This window comes from Hemitrygon akajei, chromosome 29 (genome assembly GCF_048418815.1).
Source record: "Hemitrygon akajei chromosome 29, sHemAka1.3, whole genome shotgun sequence".
Classification (NCBI taxonomy): Eukaryota; Metazoa; Chordata; class Chondrichthyes; order Myliobatiformes; family Dasyatidae; genus Hemitrygon; species Hemitrygon akajei.
Window position 1 is genome coordinate 6,000,595 of NC_133152.1, and position 18,243 is coordinate 6,018,837.

General features: G+C 42.1%; 1 protein-coding gene across 2 annotated transcripts in view; it reads left to right on the forward strand.

The window, feature by feature from the left end:
* epha8 (eph receptor A8) overlaps nt 1-18,243 on the forward strand; it is a 567,400-nt gene that overhangs the window by 1,468 nt on the left and 547,689 nt on the right. For both annotated transcript variants that reach the window (XM_073031661.1, XM_073031662.1), the window contains exon 2: nt 11,648-11,712. In XM_073031661.1, coding sequence (XP_072887762.1) covers nt 11,648-11,712 — 65 coding nt within the window. The remainder of the gene's footprint in view (nt 1-11,647; nt 11,713-18,243) is intronic.

Consider the following 18,243-nt stretch of genomic DNA (forward strand, 5'->3'; position numbering starts at 1 on the left):
TCGTTTCTGCTGCTTTGAGCTACATTTTAGCACGTTTCTTTTAAATTCTGCCTGTATTTTATACCCTACCCAGTTTTGTTTAGAATTCTCCTTTATTTCAAGGCCATTGTCTAATTGAATAATTATACACACGCACAATAAATTCTAAAATTGTTTGTCTCTCTCATTGATGCTATCTAACCTTATGATTATTTCCAATATTTCCCGTTTATATTTCAGATTTCCAGCATCGTTATTTTTTATATTCCTCTAGACCTGCTCCCCTCCGGGAAGGAGGGAACTGTTTCTGGTGTAGGGTCAACAAACTGTGTCCTCACAAGTCACCTGCGTGTGGACTAGTCAGACCAATGTGGCTAGCGGGAAGGTCAAGCTGAAAAAAAACCAAACCTCGTTTCCCTATTCTCCCCCCAATTTGCGCATTTTTCTACTTGCAATTGGACAAAACGCGCGACGTAACCCTGGCTTACTTCGTCCAATGTGCGAAATTATTTTAAGTGCCGATTTTTTTTCCCGTAAAATTTCCAGCCGAAAACGTTTCAGCGTAGTTTCGCGTGCAATGAATTACTTAGAATATATTAATACACGTACGCACTAAATTGCATCAACTTCAGCCGGCCATTGATTCATACGAATGTTGTCGATAGGGCCAACAATTTCAAATTTAAGCTATTGAAACAAAATAGATTACAGGGTATTAACCATGCAAGTTCTGAGTGCGGACGGACATCAGCTGTTTGGCGCCTGTTACTGTTTCGATGTTTGGATATTCATTTATCTTCATACTTTAAACAGGTTTAATTCCCAGTTATATTCATGAGAATTCACTGACACAATTCCTGTATCAATTTCGTGAACAGTCCCCAATCTCACGCACACAATCGGGGTTTTGCAGTTGACGCGGAACTTCGCCTCATGCCGATGTCTGTCTCAGATTTCAAAATCAAAAGCAGAATGTTCAGAAAATTGCTGGAATGGCGTTTGAGCCGGCCGGTTCCACGCCGTTTCAACTTTACAACGTTACAACGCCGTATCATTTCCATCCGTTCAGAACCCGAGAACTTGGTATAGGAATGTCCAACACCGAAGCAAGCACTTCACCTTCTGCTCCGATTGCGATTCCTACACAAGTGTAGATTCCGTTTCACATCGGATACCCTGTAATTTAGTTGGATTTTCAATATAGACAAACAATCAATAAAAGGGCGGAATGGCACTTTAAAATAGCAAACACTGTTTAAACAAACACAAGTGGTTTGCATAAAATAATCAACAATTGAGTAGGCTGCAGTAGGATAGATCAAATTACTTTAAATCATCACTAATTGTAGGATATGTTCGCGGCATTACTGCAAATGGCTATTAAATTACACTTGAGCGGAAAGGGCAATGAAGAGGTTTTAGACCGCGAGGTGCATCAGGCTGGAATGTGACGTGTCCTTCCGCAACGCAGAATCCAAACTCAACAGAATAAACAGCCACACACGTTTCAAACCGCGTGAAAATACACGTATCAAATACTCATAGTATGATTGATACAAATTTTAGGATCAGAAAGAATTATTATCGAATGCAGACTTACATTCCGCGGTGTCAGTCACTGAACCTCCTTCCCAGGGTCCGGTAAACTTTCCCCGACTACCTCTGTCCCTTCAGCGCACGCCTCAGAGAGGTCAAACAACTTTTGCGATCGATCCTTTTCTCAGTCACCCGGGATCGGAGCCTTCTTCACCGACCTCCGACCACTGAAAACTCCCTTATTCACTCTGTAAACATCTTAACTTTCTCCTTAATTTTACTTTCTCCAAACCACCAAAATAAACAACTCCGTCTTCTCTAAACACTTCTGCTTAGAGCGAAAGCTCGCTCTGATTCTAAGCTTGTTTTTTTAAAAAAAAATTTATTCCTATTTTGTGTTTGGTTTGGGGACTTGTTTTAAAATTTACGAAAAGCACCGAGAACAAGATAAATAAACTGTTAATAAATGTCTGTGTCCGGGATGCCCTTTCTGCAGGTTGAGTGGCGAGGACAGGTGGCGGTTTCGGGTCACTGGACAACCAACTGGGCAAGAATTAGTAAATAAATAAACCCTTCAAGCTGGCAAGCATGGTTTGGTAAGGCGCAGGGTAAAGTCGGCACAGGGCAGAGTTCATGGCAGTAATTACAGACACCGCCGCGTCACCCAAGGACCGCGATATACTTTCGTCCTCGCACTCGCCAATGGACAGACCAATAAACACTTCACAATTGGTAACGTAAATACCCCTCAATAGTGAAAAAATAATTCGGCAAATTCGATCATTTATATTTGCCCTGTCCGTCTCCCGCTCGCTGTTTCAGAGGCTCGGTATTACTTTCACGGGCGCATAAATAATTTTTGCTCAAGCATTTAAAAATTCCGAACAATTGTATGTATGAACCCAGAATTACTGCCACAGTTTGAAATTGAACGTTAAACTTACGTTAAATTAATTGTGTCATTAAGCGAGTTAGGGAGAACTGTTGACATTATTCCGACTGTGTGAATTTACAATTTACCGTACACACTTCCAGCCTAAGTAAGTTAATTGACGACAGCAGTCAGTTGCTAAATTGTGATGTGACCCACTGCTATCCCAGAATTGAGCCGCTGCGTGCGCTTTGAAAGTTTCACCCGCGGAGCCAGAAGAAAAGCAGTCAACGGAATCAAATTTGACAAGATTTTTTTTCAGAAACATTCGTTGACTTGACCTCATCAAGTGAGATAAATTAACGCCCAAAATTTACAAACATTTCTTGCCCCAGAAATGCTGGTTATATCAGTCGCCGAAACAACCCACATTTTAAAAAGTTTTTGAAAAATAAATATCGGAAAAATGCACTTGTTTTAAAGGATGATGTTCTTTTTAAATTTCTCGCACAACGGTGATACATATACTGGTAATGGAAAATCAGTACATTGTTTTTCGAAAGCTCAGTCCTTTTCTAGCAAATATTTTCGTTTTTTTCCCGTTCTCTGCATCTACCGCGCGACTACCCCGCTTTGCCTGATCACTCGGGTATAGATAGTCTACCGAGGTCACATCAGCATCCGGAGCAATCCGTTCGCCCTCTTGAGCTTGCAAGGGCATTCGATTTGAGCAGTCGGAATCCCGCAGTAACCTTCCACTCACTTCAGTTAATAAAACGCCTCCGAGGAAGAGAGTTGTAAAAATATGTACGACTTTCTGAAAGAACACATTTGACCTCAAATCATAAATAGGCGAGTCTTAATTTCAAACAGTGACCTGCAACCACACACAAACACGTCTCGCTTCTCCGGCAGTTAGAAACATCTTACTCACCTCCACTCTGTTAGATGTTCTGGATCTAAATTCCAGCGGATAAAAAACCTAATCTATGTAATCTCTCTTCATAAAAATGTCTGCCAATCCCAGAATTAGTCTAGTAAACCTTATTTGTATTACTCCCAATCCAATTTACAACTAAGAAGCGCTAACATTGCAAATGACATTTGGAATGATGTCGGAACAGTTCAAACAGTTACTGCTGAAACGTATCTCTGCCTCTGCTGCACTGGACACGAGGTTATCTGCAGTTGTACAGGACGGTTCAGTGCGTTGCTGGATGAAGGGTCAGGTATCTGGGGGAGGTGGTAGAGAGGACAGTATACTCAGACAACACGTTGCCATTTGACGGAGTTTCAGGAAAGAAGGACAGAGATGGGGCGTCGTGTCGCAGTTGTACTAGATCGCACATCGAGTATTGTGGACAGTTCCACAAAGATGCTGTTTACAGTGGAAGGCAGCGGTTTTAAGGAGTGATTGGATAGACTGGTTTTGTTCCCACTGGTACTAAAATCTAATTGAGTTTTACAGAATTACAAGGCAAAACGACGGGGTAGATGAAATCGTTCTTTTCTTCAAGGAGAGCGTTAAAGAAAATTAGAGAGCACAGGTTTACAGTGAGAGGGGAACATTTTTAAAGGAAATCTAAAGGGCAAGTTTCTCATACAGAGAGAGTGCGGCTACCTGGAAGTAGCTGCCGGAGGAGGTGGAGACAAGGTAGTTGGTATTTGGACAGATACTTGGACGGGATAGGCATAGAGGGCAAATGGCGTTAGTGTACGTGGGCGTCACGGTTGGCATAAACGAGTGAGGCGGAACCGTCCTGTTTCTGTGGATTGTACGAGCAACTTGCCAACTGCCGACGGCCGTGGGGACCGCAATGAACTAGGAGCGGTGGCTGTTTTGCTCTGTTTGCCTGGGTGAAGTTCGTCCGGCGGGCCATGCAGTTCGGGCAGCGCCAAGCGAGTGGTGTGGAGGCGTCAGGAGGCGTTGGTGCCGGCGGCCCGCCCTGTACAGCGGCACTGAAGTGGGATTCAGGTTACCAAAATCAAGGAACTTTGGTGCTCTGGGACCCTTGTGCTCGGGCTGCTCTGTGCTTGCTACTCGGATAAATTCTTCTCGGTTTATTTCGGACAGAAATTACACAGCGAGGCCCAAGGGGTCCATGCTACAGTTCTCAGTCCTCCCCTCGTCACAGTTACCCGGTGGGATAAGAAATTGTCTCCAGTCACAAACCGGCCAGCCTGACCTATCTGCTGACCCTCCAGTGACCACAGACTCTCCGTCTCAACAACGACCTCATACCCAATAATTACCACCCCTCTGCTTCCTGAACCTCGGCCCCCTCCCCTCTCCCCGTATCGGTCCCCCCGACCTCTGCTCCCTCTCTGGCTCATCCGGCACACCAGTTTAGAAATTATAGAAAACCTACAGCACAATACAGGCCCTTCCGCCCACAAAGCTGTGCCCAACATGTCCTTACTCCGGCTTACCCATAACCCTCTATTTTTCTAAGCTCCACGTGCCCATCCAGGAGTCTCTTACAAGACCCTATCGTTTCCACCTCCGCCACTGCCGCCCGCAGCCCATTCAACGCACTCACCACTCTCTGCCTGAAAAACTTACCCCTGACATCTCCTCTATACCTATGGGGGGCACATGGAGTAGTGGGAGAAGAAGTCATGACATAAGTCAAACCTTACCTTGAATTACCTCAGCCTGACCACAGTCAGGCCGGAACGGGCAACAGTAACAGAAAGGGTATTTAAGGAAATTAAGGTCAGAAATTAATAGGGAATATATAGTAAATGAAGTATTTAGAACCCCAGTACATGAGCAATAATGAACACCATTAATTGGGAGTTTGAACATCTCAAAAATGGACACAAGTAAATGTGGAAATAGAACCAGTAACTGGGGTGTTGGTAGCTGGAGAGTTTGGTCAGTGATCATGAGGAATTTCGAGCAATATAAATAAGGTATCGGTTTCAGTAAATGGGCAATTGGGGGTGGCAATACTTTACAAATTAGGGGCTCCTACTTGAGGATATTCACATGGAATGGTAGAGCAGACTTGATAGGCTGAAGGGCCTAATTCTGCTCCTTTGGGCATCAGTAAGTGGGAAATTAGGGGCAATATGAACAGGCCAGTGGGGGCAGTAGTACATGGGGAATCAGGGAACAGTAAATCAGGAGATCAAGGCTCCAATATATGGGGAATTAAGAGCAGTGCAAATAAAGAAATGGGGAGACCTAAGACAGGATATAATAGGTACAGTAAATCGGGAATTAGAGCATCAGTAACTGGCAGTTAGGTCACAAGAAAATGATGCAAGAGGGTCTGCAGTAACTGAGTTATTCGTGCAAATGCTTACATGGAATAGTTGGCGCTCAGGGGAAGTAATGTTCAGTTGTCTAAATAAATTAGAAACAAGGGGCAAAAATAAACGGGGATTTCAGCGTGATCAGACTTAGGTAAGGGATTTTAAGGCAGTTGTGCATGGGGAAGAATTGAGGAATATCAAAACACCCGTAACTGAGGCATTTGCAGCCTCAGAAACAATTTAAAGGAACCACTCATTAGAAATGGGAAATAAGGGGAGGGTTTAATTGAACAGCCATAACTGTGGTGAAATGGACACTTACCAACATAGAATTAAAGGACACCAATGAACCAAGAGAGGAGCAGTATTCCATTGGGAAATGTGGCAACGATAGAAGGCAAATGAGGAATATCAGCGAATGTGTGATTCATGCCCCCAGTGATGGGTTATTAGGGGCATTTGGGCTCTTCTAGGCAATGGGGGCACCAGGAAATGGTGAACTTTAGTAATGAGTTGTTGGGGAGCAGCATATGAAGAATTAGTTGTGTTAGTAATTGGGAATGAGCTATGATAGTAAAAAGAAAATGATTTAGAGGCATTAGTAAATATATAATTATGAGCACAGTAGCTTTGGGAAAACAGACACAGAAAATGAGGAAATACGAGTCAGTAATTTGGGAATTACAGCCGTTAGGCTGTGCTGGGGATAGTGTATTGTAGTGGATGTTCAATCAATGGGGTACAAATCATTCAGGTCTGAAATTGTCCAGTATGTCAAACAGATTGTGAGTATATTGTCACCAGTTTTAGTTTAACATAATTGTTAACTTTGTGTGGCCTGAATTTACAGACAGGATTGAAAGCTAAATTTACTCTATTTGCAGAATTTAATGGGAACAGTAATTCTTTTATATCTTCATCTTTTCATCTTTGTGTGCAGATTTCCATGTTACGGTTTATACTGCTGTTTTCATCTCTAACTCAGCTGACAATGTCAGAGGCTCATTGCTTCAAAAGAGACATTAATCTGGGATCTTATTGGTTTCCTGAGTTGTTTGCAAATTGTATTCAGTGAAGATCACGAAAGTTCTCTGGGTCAACCAGCAGAGAGCTGGGCCCTTCAGCCCACCATATCTATGCTAGCTCTCAAATTCCCATTTAATCCCATTTTCTAGCCTGTGGCCTTCTATGACATTGCCTAAATATTACTGAAGTGTTACGAGAATATCTTACTCCACCACCTATCTGAAGCAGTACATTTAGAAGTCAAGCCCCCTCTGGCTGGTGAAAAAAATAGCCTTTCTCAATGTTCAATGTAAATTTATTATTCAGGGGTGTCAAACTCGTTTTAGGTCATGGGCCGGATTGAGCAAAATGCAGCTTCATGCGGGCCGGATCAGTCAGATGCGTGCGAATGCAGCTTTCGTTGCCTCCATTTTTTCAGCCTGCTCTCATGTGTCTCAGTCTCTGCTATAACTACAAAGTGTTTCACTTTACAAATTCCGTTTCTTATGAAGAAGACTGCCGAGCAAGACTGCCGAATAAACACTAAAAACCTTGAAAACCTGGTACCTGAATAAACTCAGCATTAGACATGTCATACGCCATAGGTGCTTCGATTACTGGGGCCAGCTTTAATAGTAATTAGATATTATCTCGCGGGCCAAAGATAATTCCACCGCGGGCCGGATTTGGCCCGCGGGCCTTGAGTTTGACATATATGGTGTATATGTTACCATATACAACCCTGAGATTCATTTTCTTGTGAGCACTCACAGTAGATAGAAGAAACACAATAGGATCAATGAAAGACCATATGCAACAGGGTGGAGAAATGTGCAAAAGTCAACAAACTGTGCAGATACAAAAAGAAAATAATAATAATAATAATAATAAATGAATAAGCAATAAATATCGAGGACATGAGATGAAGTGTGCTTGAAAAAGAGTCCATAGGTTGTGGGAACAGTTCACGAATGCTGCAAGTGGGTTTATCCCTTCTTGTTCAAGAGCCTGATGGTTGAGGGGTAATAACCGTCTGGAACCCGGTGGTTTGGGTCCTGAAGCTCTTGTATCTTCTTCCTGAGGGCAGCAACAAAAAGAGAGAATGGCCTGGATGGAGGGGGTCCTTTGTGATGGATGTTGTTTTCCTGCGACGGCACTCTCTGTAGATGTGCTCAATGGTGGGGAAGGCTCTACCCATGATGGACTTTTCCATTCAAGGGCGTTGGTGTTTCCATATCAGGCCATGATGCAACTAGGCAATAGACTCTCCACCACACACCTAGTGAAGACTGTCAACATTTGAAATGATGTGCCGAACCTTCATAAACTTCTAAGAAAGTAGTGGCGTTGCCATGCTTTCTTCATAATGGGACTTGCGTGCTGGACTTAGGACAGATCCACTGAAATGATAACATTGAAGAATTTTTAAGGTTGCTGATCCTCTATACCTGTAATCCCCTGAAAAGGACAAACATATGGACCACAGTTTCCTCCTTTTGCTGATGTTGAGTGAAAGGTTGTTGTAGCGCCACTCAACCAGATTTTCAATCTCACTCCTATATGCTGATTCATCAACAGAGGAGTCATCAGCAAACTTAAATATGGCGTGACTTAGTTCTGAGAGGATGAATGCCAAGATGAGTTGATGAAAAGCATCTTTGCTGTTCAGATGCTCCAGGGTTGAGTAAAGAGCCAATGAAATGGCATCTGCTGTTGACCAGATGTCACACTAGGCAAATCAAAGCATATCAAAGTTGCTTCTCTGGCAGGAATTGACGAGTTTTATCATCAACCTCTCAAGGTACTTCATCACAGTGGATGGAAGTGCTACTGGACAATAGTCATTAAGGCAGATTACAATGTACTTCTTAGGTACCTGTATAATTGAAACCTGCTTGAAGCAGGTGGATAGCTCAAACTATTGAAGTGAGAGGTTTAAGATCTCAGTAAATACTCCATCTAGTTGACTAGCTCAGGTCTATAGTACTCAGCCAAGTTCCCCATCTGGGCTGATGCTTTCTGTGGGTTCACCCTCCTGAAGGGTGCTCTCATGTTGGCATCAGAGACTAAAATCATGGGTCATCAGGGGCTCTGGGAGTTGATGAAGCTGCCTCTATGTTTTGACGGTCAAAACAAGCATAAAAAGCATTGAGCTCATTGGGAAGCAAAGCCTTGTTGTCAACTATGTCACTTGGATTGACTTTGTAAGAGGGGAAAACATTCGAGCCCTGTCACAGTTGCCACTTTGTACATGGGATGGCTTTCTGGAGATCATACCTGGACATCTTGTATTTTATTTGGTCACCAGGCCTGAATGCCACTGATCTGATGTGGATCTCATTGTTCATGCAGTGCTTCTGGGTGGGGAGAACTCTGCATGATTTTGTGGGAACAACCGCTCAGATTATCTGATGAGCCCTTGAACACAGCCCGGTCCACTGACTGAAAGCAATCCCGTAGCTGCTCCTCTGCCTCCCACTACCGCCTCTTCGTTGTCTTTAACTCTGGAGCGTTTTTCTTTAGCCTTAGTCTGTATGCTAAGCGATCAGATTTCCCAAAGTATGGTCTGGGCATGAAACGGTAGGCATTCCAAATCACAGAATGGCAATAGTTGAGTGGGTTGGGACCCCTGGTGCTGCAGGTTATATGTTGATAATTGGTAAGAGATTTTTCAAACAAGCCTGAATGATGTGGCTGACAATGATTTGAAAGATGTCTGGGTAGGCTGCTTATTGTTTGCTGATGGTGACACTCAGTGCCTCAAGTGCCTGCTTGACATTGGCCTTTGGTGGTATGTAAACTGCAGTCAGGATAATGGAGGAGAACTCTCTCGGTAAGTGGAACAGTTGGCATTTAATTGTTAGATGTTCCAGGTTGGGGAACAAGAATATGACACTACAAAGAGTTTATCATGATAAACAGACAGACCCCCTCCTTTTGCCTTCTCCGAATCAGCCGTCCCATACATCCTGTGTAGCAAGAAGCCCTCGGTTCTTGCTGACGTATTCAGCATGTCCGGAGTGAGCCATATCTCTGTGAAACAGCAGTTCCTAATTTCCCTCCTATACACAAACTTGCCCTTAGTCCTCAATCTTGTTCTCCAGTGACTGTACATTTGCTTCAAGTTGCTGGGTAGAGGAAGCTTCATGCCCAGAGTTTTAGCCTAATTTGGAGTCCCCCCTTCCTTTCGGCTGTGGTGATGTACCTTCATCTGCTTAAAGGTGCTGTACCTGTATGCTTGAGAGTTAAATGTACTGAGTCCTTGAGAAGACTGTGAAATCATTAGTTCATTGAGACGGATCAAAAAGCACACAACTTAAAGAGGAATTACAGTCTGCAGATTGCAATTGGAGCTTTGGGAAGTTTTGTAAGGTGCCTGCAACATGTCACCGTAGTTCACCAGCACCATCTTGCATCTTCTAAATGTCCTACCTCTATATGTGGCTCATTTATACCCCTCATAAATTTACAGACCTCTACCAAGTCCCCCTTGGCCTCCCCTGGCCCAAGGAAGCAAACCCAGCCTATCCTGCCTTTCCATATACATGAAGCGATCCATTCCAGGTCACATGCTAGTGGATGTTATCTGCACTACTACCTTCGGGGAGGAGATACAGGAGCTTGAAGATGTACAATCAAAATCTGAAAAACAGCTTTTTCTCAGCCATCAGATTTCAGAACAGTGTTATTTGTCTTTTGCACTATTTATTTATTTTGTAACTGACATAAGTAATTTTTATATCCTCCACTGTACTGCTGCCACAAAACAAAAAAAAACAACTGACTATATGTCAATAATAAACCTGATTCTGAACCTTCCTCTAGTGTGAACAGACTCTTGCAGTTAATGATTTGAATAATCTTTAGCTTGAGATGCTATTAGGTAGACACTTGAATATGCGGGGAATGCAGGAATACGGATCGTAAACAAGCAGAAGAGATTTAACTTAATTCAGCACCATGTTTGTTACAAGCAGTGTAGGCTGAAGGGCCTGTTCCTGTGCCACAACTATCCCACAACCTTTTTGCTCTTAATTTCTTTGTCCCAGTTAATGGAGGCAGATCCCCATATTACTTCTGTGTCCAGCCAACATGCTTTATTAAGCCAATGTGACAACGAGCATGTTATTAGGTCACGTAGCTCATTATTGTGCGGGGGATACTTACTTCAAAGATAGCTTCACTACAAAATGCTTCATTGGCTATTTTTGTTTTCCTTTTGGACATTCTGAAATTGTAAGAAAGTGCAGTTGGAACTGTGAGCCTATCCTTTTCATTTCCTTTATACTGTAATGTATTCTTCCACTGCATCTGCTGCCATTTCTACCACCACCCCCTATCCCCTAATCTAGATGTAAATTTTTTGGGTTCATGCAATCTTTTTTAGCAATGTATACGTAGGTATTCTGAGCATCCTGTGACAAAGTCCATCCAGCCTTTTGCATCAAGATCATCAAAACAGCCTCACAACCTAATTCCACTCCCTTATCCTTCAGTCTCACCAGGGGAGACTTTAGTGTTAATAACTATGTGTCTAACTAACCTACTTATTGAGCCAAACAATTATACATAGTTTTGGCCATTTGCAGCTGAAATGAATATTTGCTCTCATCTATTGGAATCATTACATGCTTATATAACCTAGAGCAGCAGTGGACTGAATATCTTGGGGAAAATATACATTCTGGGAAGTAAAATATTAATCAGTAGGCAGATAATTTTTCCAAAGGGACATTGTGAATTTCAAACTTAATAGAAATTTGTTCACTTGCCATAAAGATCATCCTACAGTTATATTTTGAGGTAATTTTTTTTAATAGAATTCATTTCTTATTACTGTATATATCAGCCAAAAGGCTAGACTAAGTCAATGCTTTCACTTCTTAAATGTGTTCTTATGCACACTAACAGCATTTGTTCAAAAATGTCTTGCATAAAGGAGTTAAAAGGTTCTTTCTGCTATAAACATCACAAATATTCTTTCTTCTTTTCCAGTTAATCTGTTAGATACGACATCAATACAGGGAGACTGGGGATGGGTGACTTATCCTCACAACGGGGTGAGTAAAGTTACTCTGCAAAGATAACTTTTAAATCAATGTAGAAACTTTATAATATGAGATTTGTTTCAAAAGTTTGAATGATGGAAGTCTATGTTTACTGTTGCTGCTTAGTTTTGACCTTAGTGAGGAAATGGTGAGACTTCTCAATGTGTCCTTCATTGTTAAAAGAACCTTAGTTTCTTTTCTACTTATGCAGGTCATTGAACTTTGAGGTGACCTTCAGCTTTTAAATATCTCAATTTCTGACATCACTTCAGGGTATGAAGTATGTTGGTTGAGCAAGGTTGTATGTTTTCAGTTGCATTGGAGAAATGGGGAATTACTGGATAATATTTGCACAATTGGATAGCCAGGTACTAGATACTACCAGCATGACTTGAAGGTGGAGAGATCCCTCAGGCAAGGATAACTTTACAGAAGGAGGATGAGGATCTTTCCGATCAGGAGGGTCTATCTTTCCATAATGTTTAGGGAGCAAACTTGCATGAGGAAGCAGTGTTTCTGGAGGCTATTTCCATGGCAAGACAGGAATGAGACTATTAAGACCATGTTTAAGCTTGGACCCCTCTGTTCATGAATCATTTCATAGGGAACAGTGTAGTACAACAAAGGGGCCTTAAGGCTTTTACAGAGAACCGTACACCACAGGAACAGGTCATTTGGTCCACAATGTTTGCACTGAACACAATGCCAAATTAAACTCATCTCTTTTGCCTGCACATGATTCACATCATTCCTTGCATTTTCATATGTCTGACAACCTCAAACTCTTTAATCATACATATTTCTACCACTCCCACATTTGCAGCACATTCCCAGCACTGGAATATGACTATTAAAACAAGTTTGGATAGGTACATGGATGGGAGGGGTATGAAAGGCTGTGGTCTGTGTGCAGGTCGATGGGACTAGCAGATTATTAGCTCAACGTGGTCTAGCTGGGCTTAAGGACCTGGTTCTTTGCTAGAGTGTTCTATGACTCCATGACTTACTCCATGTAAAAACTTGCCCCGCACATCTGCTTTAAACTTCATTCCAAGTTGGTCTGCAGAGCTGATCATAGTTCAGCTTCAATGCTGGATAATTGGTGGCTGATGTACTGAACAATGTTCTAACCCCTAGATTCTGACTCCAGTAACTGGAGTCAAGTCCCCTGCACTTGAAGTTCGATAGCTGGTTACAGTTGACTGTAGATGATCTTCGGGAGCCCTGGAACAGACATTAGAATTGCTCTGATCGCACAGATTTGGAGGGAAAATGAGGGCTCCCACTGCCCTGTCACCTCCTATACCTCCTATAACCCTACTATTCTGCAAGGGCTCTTCTCTTCTGTGGTTGCAGAACAGCAGAGGCATTTAAGAAGCTAATTCACTATGTAATAACTGATGGACTGATATGTGATAAGTAAGGTTGGCAAATGATAGGTGTGAAATTGACGATCCCCGACAAGACCGTTTTGTCCAATTCTGCCATGTAGTTTGTGGAGTTTTACCTCACAAAAACAGACCCACAGTAATCACTGTGTTGCTTTGGCATTTGACCCTGGGGTGACCACTGAACAACAGCCAGCTCTCCCTCCTGTTCACTCTCTCTTTTCCCCCTCACTATAATCTCTCCCCCCAGCCCTACCTTTCTTTCTCTTTTATTTCCCATAATTCTCCACCTTCCCCCTAGCCCATTTCCCTCCAGCCTATCACTTCCCACTCACTACTTTATCCCTCCCCCCACTTCTTATCCCCCCTCGACCATCCCATGTTACTTCACTCCTGATGAAGGGTTTCGGCCCGAAACGTCGTTATTACCTCCTCCCATAGATGCTGTCTGGCCTGCTGAGTTCTGCCAGCATTTTGTGTTTTTTATTTATTTCCAGCATCTGCAGATTCACTCGTGTTGCCATTGATCACTGCCAGTTTTTTTTCAATAAGAAAGAGAAAGCAGTAAGTGACTGTGTTTACACAGGAAAACGCTGGTGGAACTCAGCAGGTCAGGCAGCATCAATGGAGAGGAATAAAAAGTTTTGGGCCAAGACCTGTCAGAAACATTAACTCTTTTTCTCCACTCCATAGATACTGACCTACTGAGTTCCTATGGCATTTTGTGGATGATGCTCTGGATTACCAGCATCTGCAGAATTTCTGGTGTTTATAAGTGACTGGGTTGACTACGTGACTGAGCAATGCCTGCCACATGTAAAACCCCCACGGTTACATGACATGCCATGAGGTCTAGATGTGATCAGCCGCACAGTGAAATGGGGTATGAGTTAGGCTGAGCAGAGAATGCCATGCACTTTGTGATGTCACAGCATCATGATGCAATTCCTTTCCTCCCACGAGTGCTCTTGACCAACTGAATTCCTCCAGTGGAATGTTTATTGCATAGATTCTAGCATTATGATCATGTGTTCCCCAGAAACTTGCAACACCTGCCCTATCTCATCCCCTAATAGGAGATCAACTATAGCATTCTCAAGCTTGCTCCGCCTAGCTCAAATCACATCAGACATGCTCTCTAATCCAGTTAACATTCTGTTAAATCTCTTCTGCACTGTCTCTAAAGCTTCTGTATCCTTACCATAATGAGGACACCAGAAATGAACTCAATACTCCAGATGTAGTTGAACCAGAGCTTTATAGAGCTGCAATGGTACCTAGTGGCTCTTGAACTCAATTCTCTGACAAACAAAGGCCAACACACCATATGGCTTTTCAACGACCCTATCAACTTGCATGACAACCTTGTACATGGACCCCAAAATTTTGCTGTTCCTCCACATTGCTAAGAATCCTGATATTAACCTTGTACTGTGCCTTCAAGTTCAACCTTCCAAGGTGAATCACTTAATAACTCCTCTAGATTGAACACCATCTGGAATTTTCCACTACCTCACCCCCAGATTTGCTTGCTATCAATGTCCCATTGTAACCAATGACAACCTTTTACACTGTCCATTAGATCAGATTGGTGCAAAAACTTGTGCATTATTGTTCCCATGCATATTTCCAGAGGATCCAATTTCTTTTCATCTGCCACCTTCTAAAATTGAATTGACAACACACACAAAATGCTGGTGGAACACAGCAGGCCAGGCAGCATCTATAAGGAGAAGCACTGTCAACATTTCGGGCTGAGACCCTTCATTAGGACATTAAATTGAATTGACATTATTTCTTACATACTTCACATACATGAGGAGTAAAAATCTTTGTTACGTCTCCATCTGAAGGTGCAATGTGCAAATTAGTAATCTGTAATAAATAGTGTAACAAATAGGATAGTATTTGTAATAATACAGTAAGATATACAACAGAACAGTCAATATAGCTTAAAAATACAATTGGGTCAGTTAGTGGTTGGGATGACTTGAGTCTCCAATGATCCTTACACACCTGTCACTGTAAATGTCGTGAATAGTGGGAAATTCACATCCACAGATATGCTGGGCCATCCACTTCACTCTCTACAGAGTCCTGCAATTGAGGGGAGTATATTTCCCATAGCAGGCAATGATACAGCCAGTCAGGATGCTCTCAATTGTGCCCCTGTAGAAAGTCCTTAGGATTTGGGGACTCATGCCAAACTCAGACCATTTATCATTTACATTTTTACAAAACTGCTACAAGAGACAATTTAATTCTAGTTTGTAATATGTGAATTAAATCCAGTTAACTTATGTGTGCATTTGGATATAATGTTCAATCACTGGGATTGTAGTGTATGAGGGAATGGTGATCTTCCTTGTGATGGCAAGTTTCTTCTGTCCTGAAGAAGACTCATGAAAACCTTCATATGGTGATCTCATTTTCTTATTGTCATAAAGGCTAATGTTTCTGAAACCATGACCACTGTCTCTAAGTGTTGTTTCAACTTGCCATCTACCTTATCAGACCATTGAAATTTTTATGCATTTCATTGAGGTACCTTTTACTTTTCAAAACAATGGAGTGAACTTCTACTTTTCCCTCTATCGCTATACAATACATCCTTGTTCAGGTTTGGAGATCAGATCAATGCACAATATTTTGGATGTGGTCTCACCTGTCCCTTTATAATTAGAGCAAGACTTCTCTACAATTATATTGAAATCCTTTTGCAATAGAAGCCAACATGTTGTTTGTCTTCCTCATTATATTCTGTACCTGCATGTTACCTTTGAGTGTTAGGTCCACATCAACACTCAACTTCTCATTTTAAACAGGATGGATGTGAGAGGAACTGAATGCGGTAAGCTGCTCCGTATCTGACACTCCTCACTTTCTGACCACTGGGGTCCCAAGAGTGTTGTATCAGCAGCATCACCAAAGACACCACATATTCCATTTGCAGCAGCCACTGGCCTGAATAAAAGGAGCTGTTCCTGATGAAAGGAAGGCCTTGATTGCAGAGCTCTGAAGTCTAATCTATCAACACTTCCAAGGCTAGAGAAATACAACTTTTAGGCAGATAAAGGATGAAGAACAAGGCAGAAATTACTCTGGAATCTAGCCCAACAAGGCAGTCAGGCCAAATTTTTGTCAGTTCACTGCATTTATATATCAACACCACTTTTAGCAATGAGCCAGTTTAATCTTTCAATCCTATTAAAATAATAACGTATTAGTTGTATAAACAGGCAATGTTGGAGACACTCAGTGGGTCCAGCAGAACAGTAGGGAGAGGAGGAGAGTTGGCATTTTGGTTCAAGATCTCCTTGTCAGAATTGGGAAGAGCAGACAAGCGTGGAGAGGACGAAAGACATATTTGTGATAAGGTGAGATCAAAACATCGTCAAAGTAACGGAGGAAATTTTAACATGGGAAAAATTTGCATTTTGGTAAGAGAAATCAAAAGGCAGAGGATTATCCAAATGAAAAGAGACTTAAAAATAAGAAAAGTTCTAAGGGATTTAGGTGTTCTGGTACATGAACCACAAAATACGAGCTGGCAGGAGCATCTAGAACATATTGGCTGTAATCTTGGGGGTTGGAGTTTAGATACTGCAAAGCTTTGTTATAATTCTACATGGTGTTGCTGAGGCTGTACTACACACTATTTTGGTCCTCTTAATTAAGAAAGGATGTGGTAGCATTGGAGGCGATCTGAAAGAGATTTATCAGGATAATTCCTAACATCAGAGAATTATCCTATGAAGAGGGGATAAATGGGTTGAGTCTATATTCTTTGAAATTTGGAAGAATGAGAAGAGACTGTATTGAAACATATGATCCTAAGGTAGATGTTGAGAGACAAAGTTACAAGGTAAGAGGAAAGGCTTTTAAAACTGAATTTAATAGAACTTCTTGCAGAGAGTGTGGATCTCTGCCCCAGAGAATTGTGGAGGTTGGTCATTAGAAGGTTTTAAAGTAGAGGTAGATACATTTTTGGAAGATTGGGGATTGAAAGTTATAGAGATCTGACACAAGAGAGGAACTTGCCAGCACAGGGCAGCCATGATCATTTCAAATGGTGGGGTAGGCTTGAATGGCCAGCTGGCACACTCCAGACCCTATTTCCTTTTGGCCTTCTGGTTATGAATTTTAAGAACTGAAAAATTAATAAATTGATAGAAAAGTTTGCTGTGGAGACTAGAAAATAAAGGAATTGTTCTTCAGAAATTGTTACATTCATTAGAGTGTCTCCTGGACTTCATCGTAGCTGGATGAAAGATGAGGTCATGCTTGTCAAGCTCGTGTTTATCTCATTTATAGTTGTCTAAAGGGTTAGTGAAACACAATTGCCAAAGCAGCCTCTAGGTTGATATATCATGTATCCCAATGACAAAGTTGCTGATACCTAATAAGCAGAGGTGCATCAAATCTCTGTTGCTGGAGCCTGAAGATCAGTGGGGTTTCTCCAGTCTCAGTGGGATGGCAGCCACACTGGCATGAGTTGAATGTCTAAAAGGTTGGAGTACAGTTCTAGACTCTGTGTACCCACTTTCTCCACGTAACTTCCCATTTATCGCTGTTACCCAGAGGACATTTGCACTGTTTAAACTTGATTATGAAAACTTTGCAGAATGTTTTTAGTTACAAAGTTTGTTTTATGGCAATCTAAAGTAGTTAATTTTAGGGTAGGGCTTTCTCAGTGGGGGAATGGGGATGAACTATAATCCTTTCTCAGTTATTGCTTTTCTCTTTCAATCCCAGTTGGGTGTTTTTGTACGCGTACTTAGTGGTCAGGGGGTTTCCAAGTTCTGACCTTGGTCTGAACTGTTCTGGTTAACATCTGCTTTCCTGCTACTGTACGCTGTGGAGAGATGTAGAAGCAGGTGACAACCACAAGACTTGTCATCAATCCTCTGTAATCTCAAAGTTTCAATACTAATTCCCTATACCCTTCATCATTGGCTCTGATTGTGTGAAGGGGTTGGGAACCTGGTTTGGAATGGACAGCCAAGGCAAAGCGGAAGCTGGGAATGTGGGAGCAGTGTTCCCTCTCAATAGCAGACAAGTATCTGTTAATCATATGCAAGCTTCTCCTGATGATGCTGTACATGGTACATGAATGACTCAAACACCCACTCCTGCACCTCTGTAGTTTATCAAG